Consider the following 25,965-nt stretch of genomic DNA (forward strand, 5'->3'; position numbering starts at 1 on the left):
AACAAGAGGGAGGAACATGATGGAATACTGCAGAATAGAACCAAATCAGGGAAGAAAAGACAGCTAGAATACCAAAGTGGACAATGTGGACAAAGGCAAAGTCTATTGATTAGAGAAATCTACATTAAATATATTGTTTGCTAAAGAAAATTTATAGTCACATGAGTTGTTTACTTGGAGCTGGGCTGTACACATTGAGCAAAGCTTAAATGGTATACTGAGTGGCTCAGGTGCAAGCTCTATGGTGTTAACCAAACAACAGTAAACAATCTAAAATAAATAGATGTTCATCAACAGTTTTAGAAAATGGGTCCATAACCTCTGAGCTCCCCACTGTCGGATTTGGGGAGTACGCCAAAGATGCAATGGAGAACCCCACATGGAACTTTCCAGGTAAGGGTTTGCATTGCAATTGCCTGAAGTGCTGATATAAATTATAGAGCAACTATGATGGGGAACTTTATCTACCCAAATATAGACTGAATATAGTAAGAGGCAGAGAGGGGCAAGAGTTCCTAGAGTGTTTTCAGGACAATTTTCTGCAGCAGTATGTGTCTCGTCCAACAAAAAAGGGACACTGCTAGAGTGAGGCACAATTATATCAACAAGTAGTTCTTGACAATTTTTTTATTTCAGGGGCCGAACTAAAAAATCTCAATTATTAAATGGAGGAGGAAATTAGTTTTAGTCTTCACACTTCAAAATATTGTAATGAGGATATTTTTAAATAATACAAATAGGATAAGTAATATACATCTGCTTAGCTGATTAGTGCAAGCTGCATTATAATTTTCATAGTGGCATGTTGATTCTGCATTTGATCGTTATGTACGCCTATTTGCCCATTAAAATGCATAAATTAGCATTGAGATAAGTACACCTCAACCTTGTTTATTTAAAACCACTTCAATCTAACTATATTTTCTGGACCATCATGCATAGTACTCCAGCTGACTGTATGTATCTGGACTAATTACTTTAACAAAGCATTTTAATGATGCGAAGAATGAATCAGAGTGACGTTGACTTACAGATAGCTAATCTTGCAGTTAAATCCATTCTAAGGCATGGATTCTAAGGCATGCATTCTAGGGCAGCACAGTGGCACATTGGTTAGCACTGCTGCCTCACAGTGCCAGGGACCCCGATTCGATTCCTGCCTTGGGTCACTGCCTGTGTGGAATTTGCACATTCTCCCCGTGTCTGCGTGGGTTTCCTCCGGGTGCTCCGGTTTCCTCCCACAGTCCAAAGATGTGCGGGTTAGATGGATTGGCCATGATAAATTACCCCTTAGTGTCAGGGGGACTGACTGGGTAAATGCATGGGGTTATGGGGATAAGGCCTGGGTGGGATTGTGGTTGATGCAGCCTTGATGGGCCGAATGGTCTCCTTCTGCACTATAGGATTCTATTTTTCTATGAAAAAGCACAGCAACATGCAACAACACATATTAAATAGTGGAAGTAAGATCAGCCCTCTTTTGTCTTGTCAATTTTCTACAGATTTATTTAAATATCATCTCCCAAGGCATTGTTCGCAGCCAAAATATTTTCATTCTTCTTATAATATTGAATATTTTGCACTCTCTAATTCTTACTGTTTTCTTTAGCACTTCCGAAAGTAAATTGTTAATGTAACTATGAAATCATGTTTTATTTCAGGCAAGAAATAACGTTAGCACAAGCAGATCGTGAATCAATCCCTGATTTCAATTCTCGTACAAACTTCAATCTGCGGAGAATAGTGGAAGATCAGGTAAGTTCTTTTACCAATAAAGCTACTTCATTTTAAATTCTATTCTCTATAACTCTAAGAAGCTGATCATTTTAGTTGGGTTTAGTTCTGAACTGAACTTATTTTCCATTTGACAAACTACACAAAATCAGTTGTGCTGATTGTCATGATGATATTCCTGACAAGACGCCATGACTTGTATCTGAATTATTACAACAATAACAAATTGCATTTATATAGCACCTGTAATGTGGTAAAATGCCCACGGTTACCAGGGAAGCAACAACTGAGAAGAATTCAACTGAAGAAATGAATTACATTTAAAATGCAATATTAATGTTCATGAAACAGCCATGAAGCTACCCATCTTTGATCTATTTACTTTGACACCCTTGTCGAACAAAAATCTTTCAGTCTTGAAATATCTACAACATTTTAGCCACATCACCCTCCAATGTCTTTCCTCCATCATTCACCTGGGTGAGATTGCAAATCTTATCTATCTGATTGTAACTAGGGAATCACCTGCCTCACAATGGCTTCTCTTTCCATTCCTGCACCATCACCTCTTGTCTCCAACAGGATCAATCCTTGTTCACTTTCCGGGCAAAATCATACCAAACAAATGGCAGAGTGTTGTTTCTGGTGAGAAAACAGGTCGGTTTTCTCTCCAGATCTTATGACAATCTTCTCCGATGCTTGCTTAGGACTTTGTTGGTGGGGGCGGGGTTCCCTGATGCCTGTGTGCTGGGGGTGTTGCCCCAATGCTTGTGTTGTGGGCAAGGGGATTGCTCCAATGCTTGTGCGGGGGGGCGGTTCGCCGTATTCTTGGGGGAAATTTATTATCAGCGCAAATCGGGGCACCTTTAAAGATAGTGCCCTGTCATTAGCGGGTTTGATGACCCAATTAGCAGCCTCCCGCCATTCATCCAGCCTGCCAGCGGAAACGGCACAGGGCAGGCTTTACAGTTGCTACCCACAGGCGAGGACATGGCATGCTGGACATGGGTCATGGAGCGCCATGAACCTCTCAGAAAAAAGGGGCATCCTCCCCCCCCATCCCCCAACCACACTATTTACAGGTGCATGTGCAGTGGCCCACTCAGCACTATGCTGCTGGCCTTGGCAGCAGGATGAGGCCCCCTCCACCACTTATCAACGTGAATCACGCTGAGGCACTTTGCAATGCTCAGTGTCAGAGACTCGTTCAGGTAAGTATGGGGTTTAGCAGGAACATGTTGTTAAGGTCTGAAGCAGATCAGCCATGATCTTATTGAATGGCGGAACAGACTCGAGGAGCCAAATGGTCAATTCCTGATAATGATCTTGTGGTCTCTCACCATTAAGAAAATATTCCAACATTTCTTTCTCAGAACCAAAGAGGACGACATCACATTTCCCCACATTGAGCTCTGTCTACCATAGTTTTAGTATGTCTGTGTCCATTTGTAACTTCTTGCTCTCTTCTACACACCTTACTGTCCCTCTACATACTTGGATATGTTATTCTTTTTTTCCTTTATCCAAATCATTAACATAGCTTCCAGTCCAGTTTCCTGAGGAACACCAGTTGTTTACCAATCAGGGAACTAATGTTTATCCTGACTCTCTGTTTCTTCACCTATAACCAGCCCACATCATAAGGTTTTCTACTATTTTGTGCATTCCGAATTTTTCATAGAATCCCTACAGTACAGAACCTAAGAACATAAGAAATAGGAACAGGAGTAGGCCATCTAGCCCCTCGAGCCTGCCCCGCCATTCAATAAGATCATGGCTGATCTGAAGCGAATCAGTTCCACTTACCCGCCTGCTCCCCATAACCCTTAATTCCCTTACCGATCAGAAATCCATCTATCTGTGACTTAAACATATTCAACGAGGTAGCCTCCACCACTTCAGTGGGCAGAGAATTCCAGAGATTCACCACCCTCTGAGTGAAGAAGTTCCTCCTCAACTCTGTCCTAAACTGACCCCCCTTTATTTTGAGGCTGTGCCCTTGAGTTCTGGTTTCCTTTCTAAGTGGAAAGAATCTCTCCACTTCTACCCTATCCAGCCCCTTCATTATCTTATTTGCCTCTATAAGATCACCCCTCAGCCTTCTAAACTCCAACGAGTACAAACCTAATCTGCTCAATCTCTCCTCTAATAATCTACACCCCTCATCTCCGGTATCAACCTGGTGAACCTTCTCTGCACTCCCTCCAGAAGGAGACCATTCGGCCCATTGAGTCTGTACCAACCACAATCCCACCCAGGCCCTATTCCCATAACCCCATGCATTTACCCTAGCTAGTCCTCCTGACATCAAGGGGCAATTTAGCATGGCCAATCCACCTAACCCGCACATCTTTGGACCGTGGGAGGAAACTGGAGCACCCAGAGGAAACCCACGTAGACATGGGGAGAATGTGCAAGCTCCACACAGACAGTGACCCAAGCCGGAATCGAACCCTGGTGCTGTGAGGCAGCAGTGCCAACCACTGTGCCATCGTGCCGCCCTGTTTTTTTTGTATGGAACCTTGTTAAATGCCTCCTGGAAGTCCATATAGGCAGAATCAATTTCCTTACTTATCATACTAAAAAGTTGAACCAGATTCATGAGGCATGACCTGCAGGGTCAGACTTAAGGGTCCTCGTGCATAAGTCACAAAAAGCTAGCATGCGTGGGTAATAGGGAAGGCAAATTGAAAGTTGGCCTTTATTTCAAAGGGAATTGAGTATGAAATAGGAAAGCCTTGCTAAAACTATACTAAGCATTGGTTAGATCATACCTGGAATACTGTGAACTGTTTTGGGCCACTTACCTACAGAATGATATACTGGCATTGGAGGCAGCCCAGAGAAAGTTCATTCAATTGATCCCGGGTATGAAGGGATTTTCTTATGAGGAAAGGTAGAGTTGGTTGAGCCTGTACTCATTGGAGTTTAGAAGAATGAGAGGTGACTTTATTGAGGCATATAGAATTCTCAGGTGACTTGACAAGGTAGATGCTGAGAGGTTGTTTCCCTTGTAGCAGAGTCTAGGACAGAGAACATAATCACAGAGTAAGGGGCCACCCAATTAAGATGGAGATGAGGAGGAATTTATTGTGAGAGTAGTGAATCTGTGGATTTCTTTAACACAGAGGGCTGTAGAGGTTGGGTTGTTAAGTATGTTCAAGGCTGAGATAGACAGGTTTTTAATCAGTAAGGAAATCAAAGGTTATGGGAATAAGGAAACAAGTTGAGGATTATATCAGATCAGTCACGATCTCATTGAACAATGGAGCAGCCTTGATGGGCCAAATGACTTACTCCTGCTCCAACATCTTATATAAAAATTTATGCTGATTTTCTTTAATCAGCTAATTCTTGTTCCAGCGTCTAGTCACTTTATCAAAGGATACTGTAATTGTTATTTTGGCCCTAATTACAAAAGGACATGCAACACCTTAGTAAAATAAATATTTAAGTTGCATTTCACAGAATCATAGAAACCCTACAGTGCAGAAGAGGCCATTCGGCCATCGAGTCTGCACTGACTCTCCAGGGGTTCTTACCCAGGCTCACTGCCCCACCCTATCCCCATAACCCCGTACATTTTACCATAGCTAATACCCTTAATCTACATATTTTTGAACACTAAGGGGCAATTTAGAATGGTTAATCCCCTAACTTGCACAGCGTTGGACTTTGGGAGGAAACAGAGCACCCAGAGGAAACCCATGCAGACACGGGGAGAATGTGCAAACTCCACACAGACAATGACTTGAGGCTGGAATTGAACCCAGGCCCCCAAAAATAATTTGATGTTACTTAAAAGAAAAATGTCTGCCAATTTTAATGAGTGGACTGTGATCTTAGAAAATCTTCAGAAGAAGCTATTTTTAATACGTTTTGTTTACAGGTCAGCTTCTTACTTCGCCTTAACCCCTGCGTCCTCTAAAAAAATGCAGATGTGAATTAATTGTAGTTCTAAGGACAAGTACAAGGTTCACTATTCTTTATAGATGTTTTTGAATCTGTAACTTTGTATTATTAGTTACACTACCTTTCCTTTTATAGGATTACATCAATGCAGAATCTTCGGTTAATTTTTAATTTTGATGGACAGTGAGCTGACTTTTCTTTCATTGCCATGCTGTTAACTACCTACTCTTTTATTTTACTACACTGTTAACAGTCTGAGAGTGTCTCTTCTGTGGGGGGAAAAAGATTGGGAGAAGATGTGAAAGTCTTCTGGCATTCCCTGACATCAAATACTGTTCCAAATGCAGTTATAGCTTCACAGTGACAGATGGCCTGTATCAGGCATTCGAGGTGCCTTTCTTTGAACATAACATGTTGTTCTTTGGCATTTGTCTTCACTTTTCAGCCAAGACCCATTAAACAAGTTGCAGCATTGGTGATTGATTCACAGAGATAACTTTGCCAAAGGGATAGAGCCAGGGAGTCAAGTGAACTGTACATATATTGATATCTAATATTGATTCATTTCAGATGTTACCTGAAGTGAAATTAGTCAGGGGGGATTGCACGACCCCTACAGAGGTGTAGCTATATTAGGCAACACCACCTATAGTGTAAACTCAGCACTGGCTGGTGTGACCATCTCTGCTCCATCTGTGTTTATTGCATCTACCTCTCAGTTGCCTTTCATTCTCCCTCTTTCTATTAGTCTACAACTGCAAAGTTCCTTTATTATTGGACAGCAAGAAAATAAAAGTATTGACCAATCAAAATTGTGGGGTTACCTTTGGTTTTAAATTCAAGTTTTTGCCAGAATTTCCCTTTATTCTGGATATCCATTCTGAAAATACATGGCTGTCCTCAGAGTTGTTCAGCCTGAGATGGTCTTGTACCAAAATGGCTTTAAAACTACTTTGCATTTTTAGGAAATAAAACCCAGTAGTTTGATTTTTCTCTATCTTTCTTCCCCTACTTTCTCAGCTGCAGAACAGATGCATCCCTCTTTGGGAACAAGATTTTTTTCATTATTTTTCCCCTGGATAACGTGGAACCCCTTTTGCTCATTCCTTTGCTCTAGTGAAAGGTGTTATGATTTCTCAACTGGTGACTTACACTCTTTAACTTTGCTATGGTTAATAACTCATTTATGAGAAGTTTCTGTATGTTTAACACAGCTCTTGCATACCATAAGAAAGTTGGATGTGTCATTTAATGGAGTGCAGAAGCTCCATTCTAGCCCCAAAATGCCCTTTGACTGGGAATCATACATGAATATTAAGCACAATGTAGAATTCATGGACTTTTGAGATTTTGAAATTATTCACTTGAAATTGTTAACAAAGGCAAGTCTTTGAACACATAAACATCAGGCTGAAAAAAGACTATCTGATCCATCAAGCCTGTTCTATATAGCTGTGATGCCTTGTGTCAAGATACTCCCTACCCCTTCAATGCCAAGTAGTTGTTGTGTCTACCTACTTGCTGTTTGGTCTAATTAATAGAGGAAGAACTGGTGCCAGAGCATACATGTGTGGGTAGGTGTATAGATCTGCATTATGTACAAGAGACATCTATTCTTGTTAGAATGTAAGCAGTGACAACTTTGTATTGGATGTAATGCGACCAATGGAACCAATTACAGAATGATGTAATGGTCAACTGACTCACTATAAATAAGAACCTGTTGGGAATTGTGGGGAGCTTGGAGTGGCCCAGGGCGTGGCCCCAAGTTTGGAGTAATGAAGTTTCTTTATTAAACCCTTTCTTTGATTTATAAGTTGGAGTAAGTTTTGTTATATTTTTATTATCTGCATTTGAAGAGTTCTTCCAAAGAAACATTCTTACGTTTTGTTTGAACAATTTGACTTGTTGTTATATTATCATTCACACTTCAGATCTCAACTTCATCCTCATTTCAATTTTCCAATGTCCTCATATATTTGGCGTTTTGCTTACATAATATCACCCCCTCAGAATGCCCAATTTGACCCCAGGTTCCTACAAATCTCTCAAAATGTTTTCAGATGTTATTCTCTCATTAAAGGTTTAAAAAATCAGAAGCTTACATACTTATATTGACATTATTAATTTTATTTATTTTTGTATTTCATCATATTTAAATATGCATATTATTTTAATGCTTTTACTTTATTCATCTGACAGTGGAGAAAAGAGCTACAAGCAAAAATGGAAGATGAAGAAAAGAAAAGGGAGCTGCAACTTCAAGAGAAACAGAAAATAGTGGCAGAAGATTTTAATGAGATGATGAAGAGGAAGGAGGAGAAACTTAGCAAAAAGACAACAATCTGTGAAATTTCATTGTGATGGCAAATCTCAAGGGTGTATCCATGGCCACATCCCATGGTGAGGGAGAAGAGTCCTTATGAAAATATTGTACCTACCTCAGTTTCCTCTGTGACGTTCTGTCAGAATTCGTTAAAACAAGGTAGCAGAAATGCAATTTTAGTAAATCTTTGAAGTGCTATTTTTAATCAATGAATACAATTCTGTGTCCTATTAAATATCTATCTATGCTAACCAAGAAAAATGTAGTGTACTATTTTGTACCAGCATGAGGCAAGCTATTGGCACGCTACAATAATCAAGCTCATTAAAGCTTTAGTAATATTCAATTTTACTGAAAGTTTTTGTAGTCCACTCAATGTTTTACAGTAATGGCGTTCCTCCACACCTATTTTTAACCTTACAAAACTATTCAAGAAAAATCAGTTTAGAAATAATCTTCAATGTTTCTTATGAATTCATTCTCTAGATGTGGGAATTGCAGGTAAGGCCAGTATTGTTGCCTATCAATGGTTGACCCAAAAAAGTGGTGATGGACCACCTTCTTGAACCACTGTAGCAGTTTCATACATCTGAGTGGTTGTTGGATCAATTCATAGGGCAGTTAGGAGTCAACTATGCAATTGTGAGATGGAAGCCACGCATAGACCAGATGAAATAAGGTTTTCCTTCCTAAGGGACATTAGTTGCATCCGAAGGTTTGTCGGTCACTTTCACTAATGCCAGCTTTTTATTTCTAATTTGTTTCCAACTGAATTCAAAACCTCAAAGATCATGATAGGATTTCATGTTCCCTGGATTATTATCCCACTCCTCTTAATTACTAGCCCAATAACATAACCATATTACCGTAGCACTAGATATTCAAATATTTAACAATATCAGGGTCGCAGTAATTGCAGGGAATGTTGAACTGATTTATTCCACATGTGTCTAGGGACAATGGTCCATAAATCTGATGCATTTGAGACAGGTATGGACAATCATCAGTGGAAATTGTAGCAAAATTCAGGAATGCAGGGACTCCAGTTTGCTCTTCTTTCTGTTGGATCCTCATTCAGCTATCCCTCAGAATTGCAATGAGACTCCTGAAATAAGCAGAAGTGCAGTACTTTCTTTAGCAAAAGATGGATCTGGCCTTTGCAAATTAGGCTTCATGAAACAATACTGTTTTATGACTTTTTACACCATCTTCACATGGTCCTGTCAGTACTATCCTTGTGCTACTATCCACTTCAGATTCTCCTACTTCTTAACCTCTTCTCCACCCCCGCAACCTATTGGGAACCAATCCCAGCAGCTCCAATATTGGTGTAGGTGCCTGCTGAAAATACACAAATTGCTTATCCCCAGGAAATTCAACAATAACAGGCATAGAGGCCTGTGGATTTTCAAACCAACCAATCTTTATCATCCAACAATATGCATTAATTCACAAAGGAGAAAAATTCAATTTTTATTTTAACTTTTCAGCGTTTCCATTATTTTGTTTTCTGTTCTGGATTCTTGGCAGTTTCAGATCAGTCACAATCCTGCCCAGACTAACTAATTCTGTGCCAGGTTTCTAATGATACTAGTTGTGAATATCCAAGTGAATTGTTGCTACTGGTAGTATCACAAGCGTGAAAAGAAAACTGGATAGATTATTTTTCAGGAGGTATATTTCATATATATCTGATTAATTTGCTCTCCTTTCTGTTGGATCCTCATTCAGCTATCCCTCACAGTTGCAATGAGACTCCCGAAATAAGCGGAGGTGCTGTACTTTCTTTAGCAAAAGATGGATCTGGCCTTTGCAAATTAGGCTTCATGAAACAATACTGTTTTATGACTTCTTACACCATCTTCACATGGTCCTGTCAGTACTACCCTTGTGCTACTATCCACTATCAGATTTTCCTACTTCTTAACCTCTTCTCCACCCCCACAACCTATTGGGAACCAGTCCCAGCAGCTCCAATATTGGTGTAGGTGCCTGCTGAAAATACACAAATTGCTTATCCCCAGGAAATTCAACAATAACAGGCATAGAAGCCTGTGGATTTTCAAACCAACCAATCTTTTAATTAATGTTTTTATGCAAACAGATATTCTGGATTTGATTAGCAGAACTTCCCAGGATCACAGAACTGGTACAGCATTCTTCTTGAAGAATCCATTACAAATCCCAGTGATGTTGAGCTGCTGTTTGGAGAGCAATTATCTTTTGTTACTATCATGTTTAATAGTATAGATGACCTTCCTTGAATCCCCTTCCTCACTGCCGCTGAATACTCACCCCCCTGATCAATTTCAGCTGGTTCCCTTACCATCACTGTAGTATCAGGCTGAATCTTAACTCCCAGAAACAGATGAATTGTGATCGAATCAGAGATTAACATGCAAAAGGTCTAAAACAAGAATCAAACTGACATGCTCAACTATGGTTCTAATGGAGGCAGGAAGAGGGACAAGTGACCAATCTGATTAACATAAGCCCTTTGGTCATTTAAACCTCAGGAGGTTGTTTGTCTCCATTTCAACATTGTATTTTTAACTCATCATTTGGGTTTCCCTGGCTTCAGAAAACCCAGTAATTGAAAGGGGATGAGAATGCATGAGTGCCTCTACAGCATTGACTGTGGGCCAGGGAAAACAGGATTGCTCCCTTGAAGCCCAACAAGCTAGTCAGTAAAACACCCCTGGTGATCAGTCTGCTCTCTGACCATCCCCACCACACCCTCAGAAATATAAGAACCACCCTCCACTGGCCACCATTAGAATCAGTAAGAAGTTTAACAACACCAGGTTAAAGTCCAACAGGTTTATTTGGTAGCAAAAGCCACACAAGCTTTCGAAAGCTTGTGTGGCTTTTGCTACCAAATAAACCTGTTGGACTTTAACCTGGTGTTGTTAAACTTCTTACTGTGTTTACCCCAGTCCAACGCCGGCATCTCCACATCATGACCATTAGAATCACCATACATGATCACCATTGGGAAGCCCCCTGTCCCCCAGTGATTGGACCCCTGGCCATCATTGGACAGCCACTGACCTGCATGATCAGGGTCTTCCCCATTGCCTTCGTGTTTTGTATCCTTTGAAACTCAGTCAAGATTCATAATGACCTCCGCTGTAATAATAGCCCTTGGGAAATGTAAATAAGGAACTTTATTGAAACTATGGAAGAAGTGGTCATGGTTTTGTTTCTAACTTGTACTCTATGGTCTGTCAGTCAAATCAATCCAGTAAATGGTGCTTTTTAATTCTAACCAACGATTTCACTTTTTTTCACATTTAAGGAGTTGTGCATTTTAAAAACTTCATAACATGACATTTAGATCTCTTACAAAAATTCATGACCGAGGGGTAAAGCATTTGAAACAGTGAATAAAATGAGGCCTGTTTGAACTCAGCACTCATTTTAAATGGCCCAGCTGAGGATTTACAGCTCATTCCTTTCCCCCACTGGCAAAAATGGAATCCGTCAGAAATTGGCTTGGCTGTCTGGTTCTGGGTCCCGTCTGCTATTTTTAAAGGTTTCCAGAGTCAACCTGACTCCACAAAATTCCAGTCCTTAGGCTCCAAAAATACATGGAACAGCTTCACAACAGTGTGTGCGACAGAGCAGCCATTGGTTATCTTGGCTCCTTTCCCTTGTGGTATTGAACATTTGTGGAGGTCATCTCATCAGCATATGATTACCAATTGCCCATGTCACACCAGAAACATCCTAGATACCCACTAGAAATGGAAACAGGAATGGTAATGCTGCCATTACTTCAATTGATGACTGCCACCTATATGGAAATTTTAAGTAAGTAGCACAAAGAGGTTGATTTAGTAAATGGAGCTGGTATTTCTTACGAAAGTCTAACCTGGATTAAGGCCCTGGATCAGCAGCAAGTGGGACCCACATCTGCCACTCAAAGTGCCTGGGTTTTTACTGACATATGGGGTGCTGGGTAATAACTAAGCCAATGCCACTGGAATTCCTTGTAAAACTCACCCACACTGTGGTCTTTGTTTGCGATGGTTGGAGTGTCTGCTGCCAACAGGCTCCAGTGAAAACTGGCATTGTAGCAGGCGCCCATCATATCTGGTTTCCAGCCAATTTTCTGTTCTTTCTTTTTGGCTGGAGATGGATATACATCAGGAGTTTATTGCTGATCACAAATGCCAGGCAATGACCATCACCAATAAGAGACACTCTAACCACCGCCTTTTGAGATTCAATGGTGTTGCCTCACTGGATACCCCACTGCCATCATCCTTGGGGTTACCATTGGACAGAAACTCAACTGTACTCACCACATAAACACAGTGGCTACAAGGGCAAGTCAGAGGCTAGGAATACTGTGATGAATAACTCACCTCCTGACTCCCCAAAGCCTATCCACCATCTACAAGGCACAAGTCAGCAGTGAGATGGAGTACACCCCACTTGCCTGGATGAGTGCAGCTCCAACAACACTTAAGAAGTTTGACACCATCCAAGACAAAGCAGCCCGCTTGATTGGCACCACACCTACAAACATCCACGATCTCCACCACTGACATTCAGTAGCAGCAGTGTGTGCTATCTACAAGATGCACTGCAGCAATTCACCATTAAAGATCCTTAGACAGTACCTTCCAAACCCATGACCACTTCCATCTAGAAGGACAAGGGCAGCAGATACATGGAAACACCACCACCTGCAATTCCCATCCAATCCACTCATCATCCTGACTTGGAAATATATCGCCGTCGCTTCGCAGTCACTAGGTCAAAATCCTGGAACTCCCTCCCTAACGGCATTGTGGGTCAACCCACAGAACATGGACTGCAGCGATTCAAGAAGGTAGCTCACCACCACCTTCTCAAGAGCAACTAGGGATGGGCAATAAATGCTGGCCAGCCAGCGACACCCATGTCCCACGAATGAATATATTTTAAAATGTGGGCCGTATAGCTATGCAGTGCAATAAATAAAGCAAAACACTTGCAGTGATTATGGCAATGGTTTAAGTTTGGTGAGTTGAAAATGGCAGCAGATTGCATAGTTTTCTATATCATCATAACCACCTAAATAGCTGTCATCCAATGTCCATATGGTATTTAATATAACCTACACAACACTATTGATTTTTTTTGTTTTTCCATATTGACTGGGAAATAACCTGACATTGCAGTATGTTATAGATGCAGTGTATCATCAAGCATTATAGTATTTGGAATATTCAAATATCAGCATTGTTCAAGAAAATAAAAACAATTCATAACTTTTCATTTTGATAACTAGTATTTCTCAGTAAATTTAAGACTGAATCCAATCTTATGCTTCAGAAGGTAAACTAAAAATCACTGTAGTTTCACGTACTGATTTCAGATAAATTTGCCCTGATTATTGTGGCATCAATGTTGTCATACTGTGACATTCCTTCTGGAGATGATTTGTGAAAGAGGTACCTGCACCAAAGGATCAATTAATAAGAACTGCTCATTATAACACTTTCCAATAAAATAATCTAAACTTAAAAGCAAATGATCCTCTTCCCAAAGCAGCCATATATAAAGGGATTATTTCAAACTGATTTAGAAATATATGAGCACCCACTAACAGTGAGGTGCTTTAATGATCTATGATTTTTTTTATCAGAATGGAATTAAATTCATGTGTTTACCTTGGGACGATCTTGTGGTCACAGCTAAGAAATTCCCACAAAATATATGCAACTCAATTTAAATTTATTCTACTGTTTTCTCTTGACTGGGATGTCATGCAGTAACGACAGAGAAGGTGCTCTTTTCAGTGACTTATTTAACATTTCAAGTGATTAATGCAACAATAATGATCGGCACACTTATCACTTAAACAATGTCCAATATTTCAATAAAATGCTTTATTATATTTAATGTATTAATATTTCATTAACAAATAAACAGCAATATTGTGTTCCATTCTGATAAAAAAATCACAGAGCATTAAAGCACCTCTGTGTTAGTGGGTGGTTATATTTCTAAATCAGTTTGAAATAATCCCTTTATATATGGCTGCTTTGGGAAGAGGATCATTTGCTTTAATTGTTTTCCAGTTGATGCCTATTATTGTCAGACTGAAATCATGAAGAAAGCTGAGACCTCAGTTAAATTTAGATGTGCCATTTTCAGTTACACCGTGTTTAACAAATGAGAGAAGAATGTCCAGACATTTCTCAGTAGAAGAAAGCTGACATTTCCTTCTTTAGCAATTTGGAGTGAAAATGGCTTTCAAAATAATGCTTGTACAATCTCTGAAACACAATTTTGCAATTGCTCTAAGCAACTTTTGCCTCTTGCAGCATTAGGAACAACTTGTACAAAGAATCCCAATTATTCTGTTGCCCAATTTATTCAACAAATCGAATCAACAGAGAGAGAGTGGTGAGAATGTTGAACATGGTGCCATGTGGAATGGTTGAAGCACTTAAGGGTAGGGTTACCTAATGGAGAAGGAAATAGATATGAAGATAGCGTGGACAAACATGGAAGAAGGTCTGGGTGGAGTATAAACACCTACATCAGTTGGTTGGGCAAAGTGGGCAGTTTCTATGAAGTAGAGTCTATATAATTCAAACTCTGCAGCATGGACATTTTCATTTAATGGGGTTAAGTATGTATGTTGCCCACATGTGGTTGTTTTTTACACAAGAGTCAACAAATAGTCAGGTAGAGAACCATTGTCACCCAGCAACCACCCTCTGGTTTGATGAGGTAGCTAAAATCCTGATATAACAGAAAACTGGAACAGGATGTAGGATTTGTGACTATTGTCAGGATTCTGGGCATTCACCTGCGTGATGTGCTGAATATGGTTGCACACCGACTATATATTTAGAACCTGGAATCTTTGCTGTTACAGTACATTTCTGCATTTAAACACCATGATCACACAGCGATATGTGTGTAGGTGATGGCATCTTCCACCATGAGAACCTGCTATCCTGATGAAGCCATGTACATGCTCTACCTGCTTCTCTCAAGTTTGATAACACAATGTATTCCTGTCTACTGACAGTATGAGCATCAGTCACCTCACTTATGCAGCATTGATGATAAACCTGGGATGTTAAAGATGTCTCCTTCTCTATCCTGGAAGCATCTCAACATAAAGAATTGATGGCCATGGTCACTGTCCTTGCTTTTCTCTGAAGCTGTAGGGCTGCCTGTAAAAGGTGCTGAATTTCAGTGAGCACCTGGAAATGTAGCACACACTGTCCCTGGCTTGGGTTGAAATGAGAGAAATTTCCTGAAGATCCCGGGATACTAAGATTTCCTATTGAGAGGGCTTTTCCCTTTCTTCCTCCTCTGCAAGCAGCATGTCCTCCTATGAAAAAAACCCAGAAAATTCTGGATAAGCTCAGTAGGTGTAACAGCATCTGTGGAGAGAGAAACAGAGTTAATGTTTTTAGTCAGTATGACTTCTTCACGGGAGTAATGTGATGGATTTTATATGTTAGACCTGTTACTGTATAAAATCCATTACATTTCTCCCTCCCTTTAGCTCTGAAAAAGAGTTACATGAACTTGAAACGTTAACTGTTTCTCTCTCAACAGATGTTGCCAGATCTGATGAGCTTATCCAGCATTTTCTGTTTTTATTTCAGATTTCTAGCATCTGCAGTATTTTGCTTTTCTGTCCTCCCATGTGTTGCCTCTGTTTAATCTCCTGTCATGCTGCAGACCAAAGGTAATGGTAACTACAGCACTCATGAGTAGGAGCAAATGGTTTGATCAGGACCCTTGAAGTCAAAACCAAGCAGGTTAACCACTCCCTGGTGACTTCTCCACTTTTACATAGCACTGGAAACCCCACAGCAACTCAACACTCAGCAAGAACAACGAGAAGTCAATCAGTAACTAACTTGAAAGTATTAATGATCTCTTACGAGCTGTGAATGTTTAAGAGAGAACATTAACTGGAGCAGCAGGGTCAAAAATGGCAGCACTGAGATCAAATCGACATTGCATACTGACTAATATCACGATTCGTCTACACTGCACTGGATCACGTTGGAGGTGTTTGTGTGCAGTGTAGACTTTATTAGTGTACTTGTGACATCAGAAATATAGGCGCTAATGAGCTGAATTTTGCAGCACAACATTTGCTTGTTGCACATACTTGTAATACCAATATACGTGACTTACACATGAGAATTGTAATGTTAGCATCTCCACTATCCAGTGGACTACCAGATGGTACAGTAGAATCTACAGAACCATTGATGCTCAACCCCATCAAGGACTCGGGATCACTTTTACCCATTTCTGAGGCCAACAGCGTCACCCAACTTCAATCTCTGGTGCTCTTATTGACCAATGTTTCTCCTAGTCCAATCCCTCTGCCCTTGGCTTCCTCCTCTGGCCTCTTTTAGTCTCTGTCCTGAGGTTACACCTACCATTCCTTTCTAGGTCCAATGCTGTTTCCAGTGATCCTTGTCTTTCTCTGCCCATGCTTGCCTCAGTATTCCGCTTTTACTTTTCACCTGTTACTGCTTTAGAGAACAGGTCGCTGCCTTTCCATGTACTATTTCAAACAATTGCTTTCATGTAGCTGAGAAGCTGTATTTACAAACCTTGTCTGAATGGCTACAAAAAAAATGATCTATTACAATAACAGATTTCATTAATAAGTGTATAGAAGACTGTGTGCCAAAAAAGCAAGTCCGTGTGTTTCCCAACCGGAAACAATGGATGAACAGGGATATCCACTGCTTGCTGAAGTCCGGGTCTGAGGTGTTCAAGTCGGGCAACTCTGACCTATACGAGAAATCCAGACACAATCTATGCAGAACCATCAAAGCTGCCAAGAGACAGTACTGGACAAAGCTAGAGTCCCAGGCTAGCCACACAAAACACCCAGCAATTATGGCAAGGTCCACATAACATAACAGGCTACAAGGTGAAGTCGTGCAGAATCGCCAGCAACAATGTACTCCTCCCTGATGAGTTCAATGCATTCTATCCCCGTTTTGTGCAAGAGGTCGGCGAGAGGACGTCTTCCGCCGCGGAAGCCTCGGCCAAAGCGGCACAGTGGCACAATGGTTAGTACTGCTGCCTCACAGCACCAGGGACCCAGGTTCAATTCCCAGATTGGGCCATGTCTGTGTGGGGTCTGCACGTTCTCCCCGTGTCTGTGTGGGTTTCCTCCGGGTGCTCCGGTTTTCTCCCACAGTCTGAAAGACGTGTTGGTGAGGTACATTGGCCTGAACAGACGCCAGAATGTGGCGACTCGGGAAATTTCGCAGTAACTTCATTGCAGCATTAATTTAAGTCTTACTTGTGATTAATAAATAAACTTTAAACTTTTTAAAATGTTAAAACTCAAAGCGGTATCTGAGGTCAGCGTCACAGACATCAGATCAGCCTCCTTGAAAGCTAACCCAAGGAAAGCAACTGGCTCAGATGGGGTACTCAGACGAGCACTCAGATCCTGCATTGTCCAGTTGGCGGGGACATTTGCAGACATCTTTAACCTCTCCATACATCGATCTGAGGTCCCTACCTGCTTCAAGATGCCGACCATCATTCCTGTAACAAAGAAAAGCCAAGCAGATTTAATGACTACCAACCAGTGGCTCTGACATCCATCATTATGAAGTGCTTCAAAAGGTTAGTCATGGCCTGCATCCACTCCAGTCTCCAGATGGAGGTACACTCGATGGCTTTTCTGACTATCTGCCTCCCCCCGCCTTTTTCAGATTGTGGTCACCTATTATCTCCCTGACTGTACTTCCTTAAGCTGCGGGGTGACCACATCTGAAACCATGCTGCCCACAAACCTCTCAGCCTCTCGGATGCACCACCAGGCCTCCAGCCACCACCCAAGCTCCAATATATGGCTCTCAAGCTGCTCAAACTGGTGGCACTTCCTGCAAATGTGGTCATTCAGACTGCAAGAATTGTATGTACATACATACCTTTGAAATTGTACCATTAATTTGTACTGCTGGTCCTTATACTTCCTCACAAAAGGCATCAATTCTCATTTTTCTGGATTAAATTTAATCAGCCATGTATTTGCCTATTTCACCAAAATGCCCATGAATTCCCACATGCTCAAAGTAATGCAAAACACGAACTGAGCTCCCCAGTCACACTTCTAGTTAATAGACTCTTACCTTAAATTTATGGCGAGTAGAAAATTATTTGTTTTTTTTAAAAGTTAGAACTTTTAGTTTTCCTTAATGTAGCTTTAAATTGGAGAAAAACAATTTGCTCATTATTTACCAATCAGCTCTCCCCCTCGTAGCCTTTACTCCTGCAGCAGGGCTAGACCACTCTCTGTTTAATTCCCACTTGGTTCCAAATTCCCAAATATACTCATTCGCTCTGGCTGTGTTTCACTCAGGATGTGCCCACTCCCAGCTGCTCATGCATGATTCTGACTGATTCAGTGTATTATAAAAATTTGACATAATTCCTGCCTTTAGTCATTGATGCTACTGTTTATAAAGCAACGATCCTGGGGGCGGTTCTCCCAACCCGCTGTGCTGCTCTGGCTGCTTTGGCCGGAAATGAGCGCGCAGCTGATTTAAATATTAAAATTACCATCAGGATTTCATTAGCGGGCCTGGGACTGAAGTCTCCGGGTCCGCTAGCCTCGCCGCATCCACCCTTCACCCTCCCCCATCCCACCCCCCACCCCCCCCCTCCCCCCCCTCCCCCCCCTCCCCAGGAATGTTCCACTCCAGCGGGGTTTACAACAGTTCCTCACTAATGGAGTAAAGGGAGGCCATAGAGGCCCCACCCAGGAGGTCAAGGGTAAGGGAAAATGCTCCGCGGGCATTATCAGCCTGGTCCCCTGGCACTACCCGAGGGGCAAAGTGGCAATGCCCAAGGGGCACCTTGGCACTGCCCAGCAGGCATCAGGCAGTGCCAAGAGGGCAGTGTCAGAAGGGATGGGGCCTATTGGAGGCAGGGCCTATGGGGTGCAATCTGTGGGGGTTTCCCGCTGCCACTCTGTAGTCGGGATCGGTGGATTGTGGGCAGAGGGAGAGAAGGGGCTGAACGGGACTGGCCATGGGGGTGGGGGTGGGGGTTGGGACTGCAGTGGGGGGTGGGGTCGGGGAGATCAGGGTTGGCGGGGGAGTAGGGACATCAGGGCTAGCCCAGAGACATCCGGTAGCCCAGCGATCGGGAAGTGGGGGAATCTGTGTGGAAGTGATGTGGGGTCGCGGGGCTGGCCAGTGATCGGGAGGCCGGCTAGCCGCTATGCTAGATTGGCGCACGCACAGTGGCTCGCTCAGCGTTATGCTGCCGACCTCTCCACAGGGAATAGGCCCCACCCCCTTATTTTCAATGTGAATCTCACGAGGGCTCTCTGCTGTTCTCAGAGTATGGGAGATTCATTTTGAAAATCTCGCTGAGAAAACCAGTGGGACTTACATCGTTTTTGTGCAAATTCGGCACTTGAGATTTTTTTGGGAGAATCCTGGCCCCCATTTTTTAAAACAGCATTATTAACTTGCTCTGCTTCCTTCAAAAATGCCAAAAATGTATGTACATACATACCTTTGAAATTGTACCATTAATTTGTACTGCTGGTTCTTATACTTCCTCACAAAAGGCATCAATTCTCATTTTTCTGGATTAAATTTAATCAGCCATGTATTTGCCTATTTCACCAACCCGTCTATGTCTTTCTGAAGTCTGCTACTATCGTCTTTAATGTTTACTACTGCTCCAAGTTTTGTCTCATATATAGACTTTGAAATTATGACTCCTATGATTAAATTATGACTCCTATGGAGATGGTAGTATAATGCACTGGAGCAGTTATCCTGGGGCATGGGTTCAAATCCCACCATAGCAGCTGAGGAAATTTAAAGTCAGCCAATAAATCTGGGATATAAAGTCTCAGTGATGCTAACCATGGCAACTATCATCAATTGTTGTAAAAATCTATCTGTTCATTGATGTCTTTTCGGGAAGGAAATCTACCATCCGTTCCTTTCCTTTCCTGGCTACATGCAACTTCAGATCCACAGCAATGTGAACTCTCACTGCACTATAAAGGACAATTAGGGATGGACAACAAATCTGACCTTGCCAGCAATGCCCACATCCCATGAAAGAATAAAGAAATAAAAATCCAATTATTAATATAAATCAAAAAGAGTTTTGGCCATAATACCAATGATCTCTGGGAGACATCACTATATTAAAAATTACCCCAAACACTGACCACCATTTGGACAGTTGCTTACTGAAGATCTCTCTATACGAACAAACTGGCACCATTCTGCGTTTATAATTTTAATGGCTTCATTGACTAACGTCACAGAATAATTTCAATCTACATGTTACACAATCTTCACTTCATCTTGTCTAATCTCCTCCTGCTGTATTGTTTCAGGAGAAGTAATAGAATAATATGGATATATAGATTCTAAGAAGACTAATAGTTACTTGAGAATCCTTAAGGTGCTTGTAGCCAGCTGCATCTAATATATCTCAGCTTTTAAGTCAAGTATCAGATCAAACCCAAGATCGGGTGCAGTGCCATTTCTTGTCAGCTTGGATCTTGTTTGTCTCTCTTGTGGGGACCATGAATTGGATTCAATTTGAATTGGTTTTTGGAATAAACAAGGAGATGGATTAAGGGTCTGCCAAGTCTATTCCATGCATTGGCTTTAAGAATAAGTAAAATATTTTTAAAATATATACCTGAGCGAGTGCTGGGGCATTCAGGGTCAGTTATCTATCAAACACCATGGCGAGGACTGATGCAGTGGATGTCACAGATGCAGATATGCTGCCACCCTGAGAGAGTGCAGAAAGTGCCCATCCCACTGAACTGCTGCCATTCCCATGTGCCTCCAGACTGTCACTCCCAGTGATCTACGGGGGAGGCAGAAGAGAGCAGGTTAGAGACACTTTGAATTCCCATATGAATGTTTGGCCGCAGATATGTTTAAAGTCAGCAGAAACTGAAAAATTCAGACATTGACTGACATCCAGACTGAGCTTCTATCAAAGCTTCCCAAGCTGATGATGCAGACTCCCTCCCTGTGCAGGGATCATGGCGGGAACATCCATAGAAGTGACCACATAGAAATCATAGAAACCCTACAGTACAGAAAGAGGCCATTCAGCCCATTGAGTCTGCACCGACCATAATCCCACCCAGGCCCTACGCCCATATCCCTACATATTTTACCCGCTAATCCCTCTAATCTACGCATCCCAGGGGCAATTTTAGCATGGCCAATCAACCTAACCCGCACATCTTTGGACTGTGGGAGGAAACCGGAGCACCCGGAGGAAACCCACGCAGACACGAGGAGAATGTGCAAACTCCACACAGACAGTGACCCAAGCCGGGAATCGAACCCAGGTCCCTGGAGCTGTGAAGCAGCAGTGCTAACCACTGTGCTACCGTGCCACCCAGCTGTGCTACTGTGCCGCCCATGGTCATGGAGGACTGAATACAGCTAAAAGCACTGGCTAGAATGCCTAACATGTTGAAATTGAACATTTCCACACCCTCAGGGGGAAGGAAAAAGAAGAGAAAAACAGCTTTATATGACATTTTAAAGTACTTTCTAATTAATACGTTCGAAGTGTAGTCAGTGTTGTAATTTAGAAAACACAACAGCTCATATGTGAACAGCTAACTCCCATAATGTGCTAACAACCAGTTAATCTGTTTTTGTGATGTTGACTGAGGGGTAAATATCGGCCGAGACACAGGGGATAATTCCTATCCTCCGTGGTATCTTTTACACCCACCTCGGCAGGAAGATGCAGCTTCAGTTTAAGAGTTTATCCAAAAGCGAGCACCTTGTACAATGCAGCACTGCAGTGTTGGTCTCCAATTTTGTGCCCAAACCCTGGAGTGTGACTTGAATCCAGAGACAGGAGTGCTCCAATTGAGCCACAGCTGACACCTAAGCAACATGCCACAGCAACTCCAAGGCAGGTTCCCCAATATCCCCAACAACATCTGGTGCAGGCCAAGGAGTGTCTTTCTGTAAAGAGGAAGTTGAGCTCTGCTTCTTGATCCTTCACAGCAGAGCCAGAGCTTTGCCTCTGCTCAACCACTTTCTTGGCTTTCTCATGCCACAACCTCTTTCTGCTTTCAATGACATTTTGCAAAACAGTAGAAAAATATACAACCCATGCCCAATCATTGAAATGCAGGCAGCACATTAAATTCATGCTGTCTGCTGTTTTAACCAATTCTGTTCACTGGCAGGAAGCCGATATCACAAGAATACTTAAAGGCAACCTATATCTCCTAAAGAGGACTTGCATTGTCAGTCACTTCAAGAAGAAATGGGAGTCCTTAGAAAAGTGAATGTGTGCCGTGAAAGATTGAAGAATGGCTGAACACAAGAGGCATCAAGTGTGCATCAAGGCGCTCAGAAAAAGGAATTGAAGATCTTGATTCAAGACATGAAGAGAAGGAACGATATCCTGTATCCTCAAGGGGGTATGAACCTTCCATATGTTCAGGACAACATATGCTTAGGAGGCAGTGGGAAGAAGTAACGACAAAGGCATTGCCATTAGTGCAAATCTGCTGATCTCTCTCAGGGTGAGAGCATTCCTTCCTCCACCCCTATCCTTCCACCAGTGTGCTTGCTGTTGCCTTTCAGCCAATCAGCCCAGTCTATTGCAACAAGGTTGAGATGGTGCAACCTGAAATTGGGCCTTCTAGATCCAGAGATGTCTGAGGTCATCCTCCAAGGGCCTATCTCCTCAACTGAAGGTCTACAGCCTTCCACCATCTTGCTGTAGTCACTGGGGAGGCACCTCATTGGAGCACTAGGATAGGTAAAAGGACACAGAAGACAGGCATTAAGGCAAAGCATAAGGATGATTAGTTTAATTTTGTATGCATTATGAAATGAGTGAATTTATAGAATTGGATTGGAACACACATTTTCTGGTGAATTGGCTTTTTGTGCTGACAGTTTAATAAACTCATAGAAATTGTCAAAGTCAGTGAGTTCATATTCAAATTTCAGAACCAACTGCACCACTCGCCTCATTCGACTACATAATTCACTACACTCCATTAACAAAGAACAAAGAACAGTACAGCACAGGAAACAGGCCCTTCGGCCCTCCAAGCCTGTGCCACTCCTTGGTCCAACGAGACCAATCGTTTGTATCCCTCCATTCCCAGGCTGCTCATGTGACTATCCAGGTAAGTCTTAAACGATGTCAGCGTGCCTGCCTCCACCACCCTACTTGGCAGCGCATTCCAGGCCCCCACCACCCTCTGTGTAAAAAACGTCCCTCTGATGTCTGAGTTATACTTCGCCCCTCTCAGCTTGAGCCCGTGACCCCTCGTGATCGTCACCTCCAACCTGGGAAAAAGCTTCCCACTGTTCACCCTATCTATACCCTTCATAATCTTGTATACCTCTATTAGATCTCCCCTCATTCTCCGTCTTTCCAAGGAGAACAACCCCAGTCTACCCAATCTCTCCTCATAGCTAAGACCCTCCATACCAGGCAACATCCTGGTAAACCTTCTCTGCACTCTCTCCAATGCCTCCACGTCCTTCTGGTAGTGCGGCGACCAGAACTGGACGCAGTACTCCAAATGTGGCCTAACCAGCGTTCTATACAGCTGCATCATCAGACTCCAGCTTTTATACTCTATACCCCGTCCTATAAAGACAAGCATACCATATGCCTTCTTCACCACCTTCTCCACCTGTGTTGCCACCTTCAAGGATTTGTGGACTTGCACACCTAGGTCCCTCTGTGTTTCTATACTCCTGATGACTCTGCCATTTATTGTATAACTCCTCCCTACATTATTTCTTCCAAAATGCATCACTTTGCATTTATCCGGATTAAACTCCATCTGCCACCTCTCCGCCCAATTTTCCAGCCTATCTATATCCTGCTGTATTGCCCGACAATGCTCTTCGCTATCCGCAAGTCCAGCCATCTTCGTGTCATCCGCAAACTTGCTGATTACACCAGTTACACCTTCTTCCAAATCATTTATATATATCACAAATAGCAGAGGTCCCAGTACAGAGCCCTGCGGAACACCACTGGTCACAGACCTCCAGCCAGAAAAAGACCCTTCGACTACCCTCTGTCTCCTATGGCCAAGCCAGTTCTCCACCCATCATTGCCCGACAATGCTCTTCGCTATCCGCAATTCCAGCCATCTTCGTGTCATTACCACTGACATCAATCTCTATCAGGACTCAACCCAAAATATAAATGCTTAACCTCACTCTCACACACTTAGCACTGTTTCATCACTCAGATCCACAACTTTCAGCCCAGACACACTGGTAGCTATTCAACTAGAACAACTGCACCATTCCAACAGATTGTTGGCCACTTACTGACTAACACACTTCCCATTTTCTTGTTAGTTAAGGTCACACATAACAGTAGGCAGCATGAATGAGCTGGAGAACCAGTGTTCCTGCATGTTTTAACTCACACAAAGGAGAAAATGTGGGTCATTGTGGGGAGGAATATTGCTGAGGATGTGGTAACTGGTGGGGTTAGCAGGATCATTGACCAGGGTATCTGCGCATTTAATCTGCCTTCTCTCTTCCCACTTATTTCTTTGTTCCGCCATTGGCGCACAGCCTTTACTGCCTAACTGCCATGTTCTGAAATTTTCTCCCCAAACCTCTCATCCTTTTTACCACCCTCTTCCCCTTTAGCACCTGCCTTTAAACCCACCTGTATGAATAACATTTTGGTCACACCTCCTAGAATCTCTTCTCGTTCAGTAACCAGCATTTCTCTGATTCCGCCTCTGCCTCTCTGATATTTTATGATATTAAAGTTTCTATATAAATAATACAAACTCTTGCTTAATTTTTTAAAACTGGGAAGTATGTGGAAGGTGGAACAGTTCACAAGATAAAACAATAAATGCAGGCAAGGATGAAAGAAAACCAAACCTCAGTCCATGATCACGGTATTAAACTGGCTCTGCACTATTGCAATCACTGCTGGGTAGCTAAATTCCAAATTCGATTGTTCTTTGTGTGAAAAAATCATCCTGACATCAGTCCTGCGATTCCCTTGGACCATTTTGAACTTTGAACTGTTGACAGTTATGGAAGAAAAGATTAAAATCTCTGATAACATATGTTGGCATGATGTCAGTGTGATTAATAGCCCCATCAAACCGAGTGTGCCTGGATTATTTTTACTTACTGATTCTGCCTTACAGGAATGAGAATGTTCAAAGGTCGTTCAATGAATTGAACAACATAAAGACCAAAAGCAGGTATTGCCCAAATGCTGAGGGTGCTAATTTGGACCATGTATTGCCTGTTTTTCAGATGCTATGTGGACAAGTAAGGATCAAAACTAATGTTTCAAATGAGCATGAATGGGTCAACAACAATAACAACAAGTTGCATTTATATAACTGCTTTAACACAGTAGGATGCTTAAAGGCAGGTCACAGAAGGAGCATTATCAACCAAATTTGAGACATTGAAACACAGAAGGAGATATTCAGGCAGATGAGTGAAACCTGGTCAAAGAGATAAGTTTTAAGAGCAGAAATAGAGATAAAGAGGTGACATGTGATGGACCATGTGTTTTAGGGGAAAAGCCTGTATTTTTGTTGGGGTTATGGTTCCTTTAAAGCTTAGGGCCTATAACTTATGAGCTCCGATGCATCGTAAGTGGGAAGGACTCCAAAGATGCAATAAATGAGAAGAATTAAAATCACTTCTAACACATGGGTAACTATAATACTGACCTTGCCCAAATGGGACTCCCCTCACACCCCCCCCCCCCCCCCAACCCTGCCCCAGCCCCCACTGCCCCATCCCCAATCCCCAGGACTCACCTCCAAATCCTAACCTCAGCCACCCACAGACCTCCCTCACTACCTGACGCCCCCACTGACTGCATCCCCCACTGACTACCCATCCCCATCCCCACACTCATCACCCGATCATTCCCCACAGACTACCCACTCTGCCATTGCCCAGCAACCGCCCCCCACCCCCCCACTGAAA

General features: G+C 42.3%; 1 protein-coding gene across 1 annotated transcript in view; it reads left to right on the forward strand.

Moving 5' to 3' along the window:
• Window positions 1–8,010, forward strand: part of tmem232 (transmembrane protein 232) — a 74,337-nt gene extending 66,327 nt beyond the window's left edge. Inside the window, exons 13-14 of the mRNA XM_078213874.1 lie at window positions 1,662–1,755; window positions 7,849–8,010. Of these exons, the coding sequence (XP_078070000.1) occupies window positions 1,662–1,755; window positions 7,849–8,010 (256 nt within the window). The remainder of the gene's footprint in view (window positions 1–1,661; window positions 1,756–7,848) is intronic.
• Window positions 8,011–25,965: the final 17,955 nt, after the last annotated feature.

The sequence above is a fragment of the Mustelus asterias genome, chromosome 6 (genome assembly GCF_964213995.1).
Source record: "Mustelus asterias chromosome 6, sMusAst1.hap1.1, whole genome shotgun sequence".
Classification (NCBI taxonomy): Eukaryota; Metazoa; Chordata; class Chondrichthyes; order Carcharhiniformes; family Triakidae; genus Mustelus; species Mustelus asterias.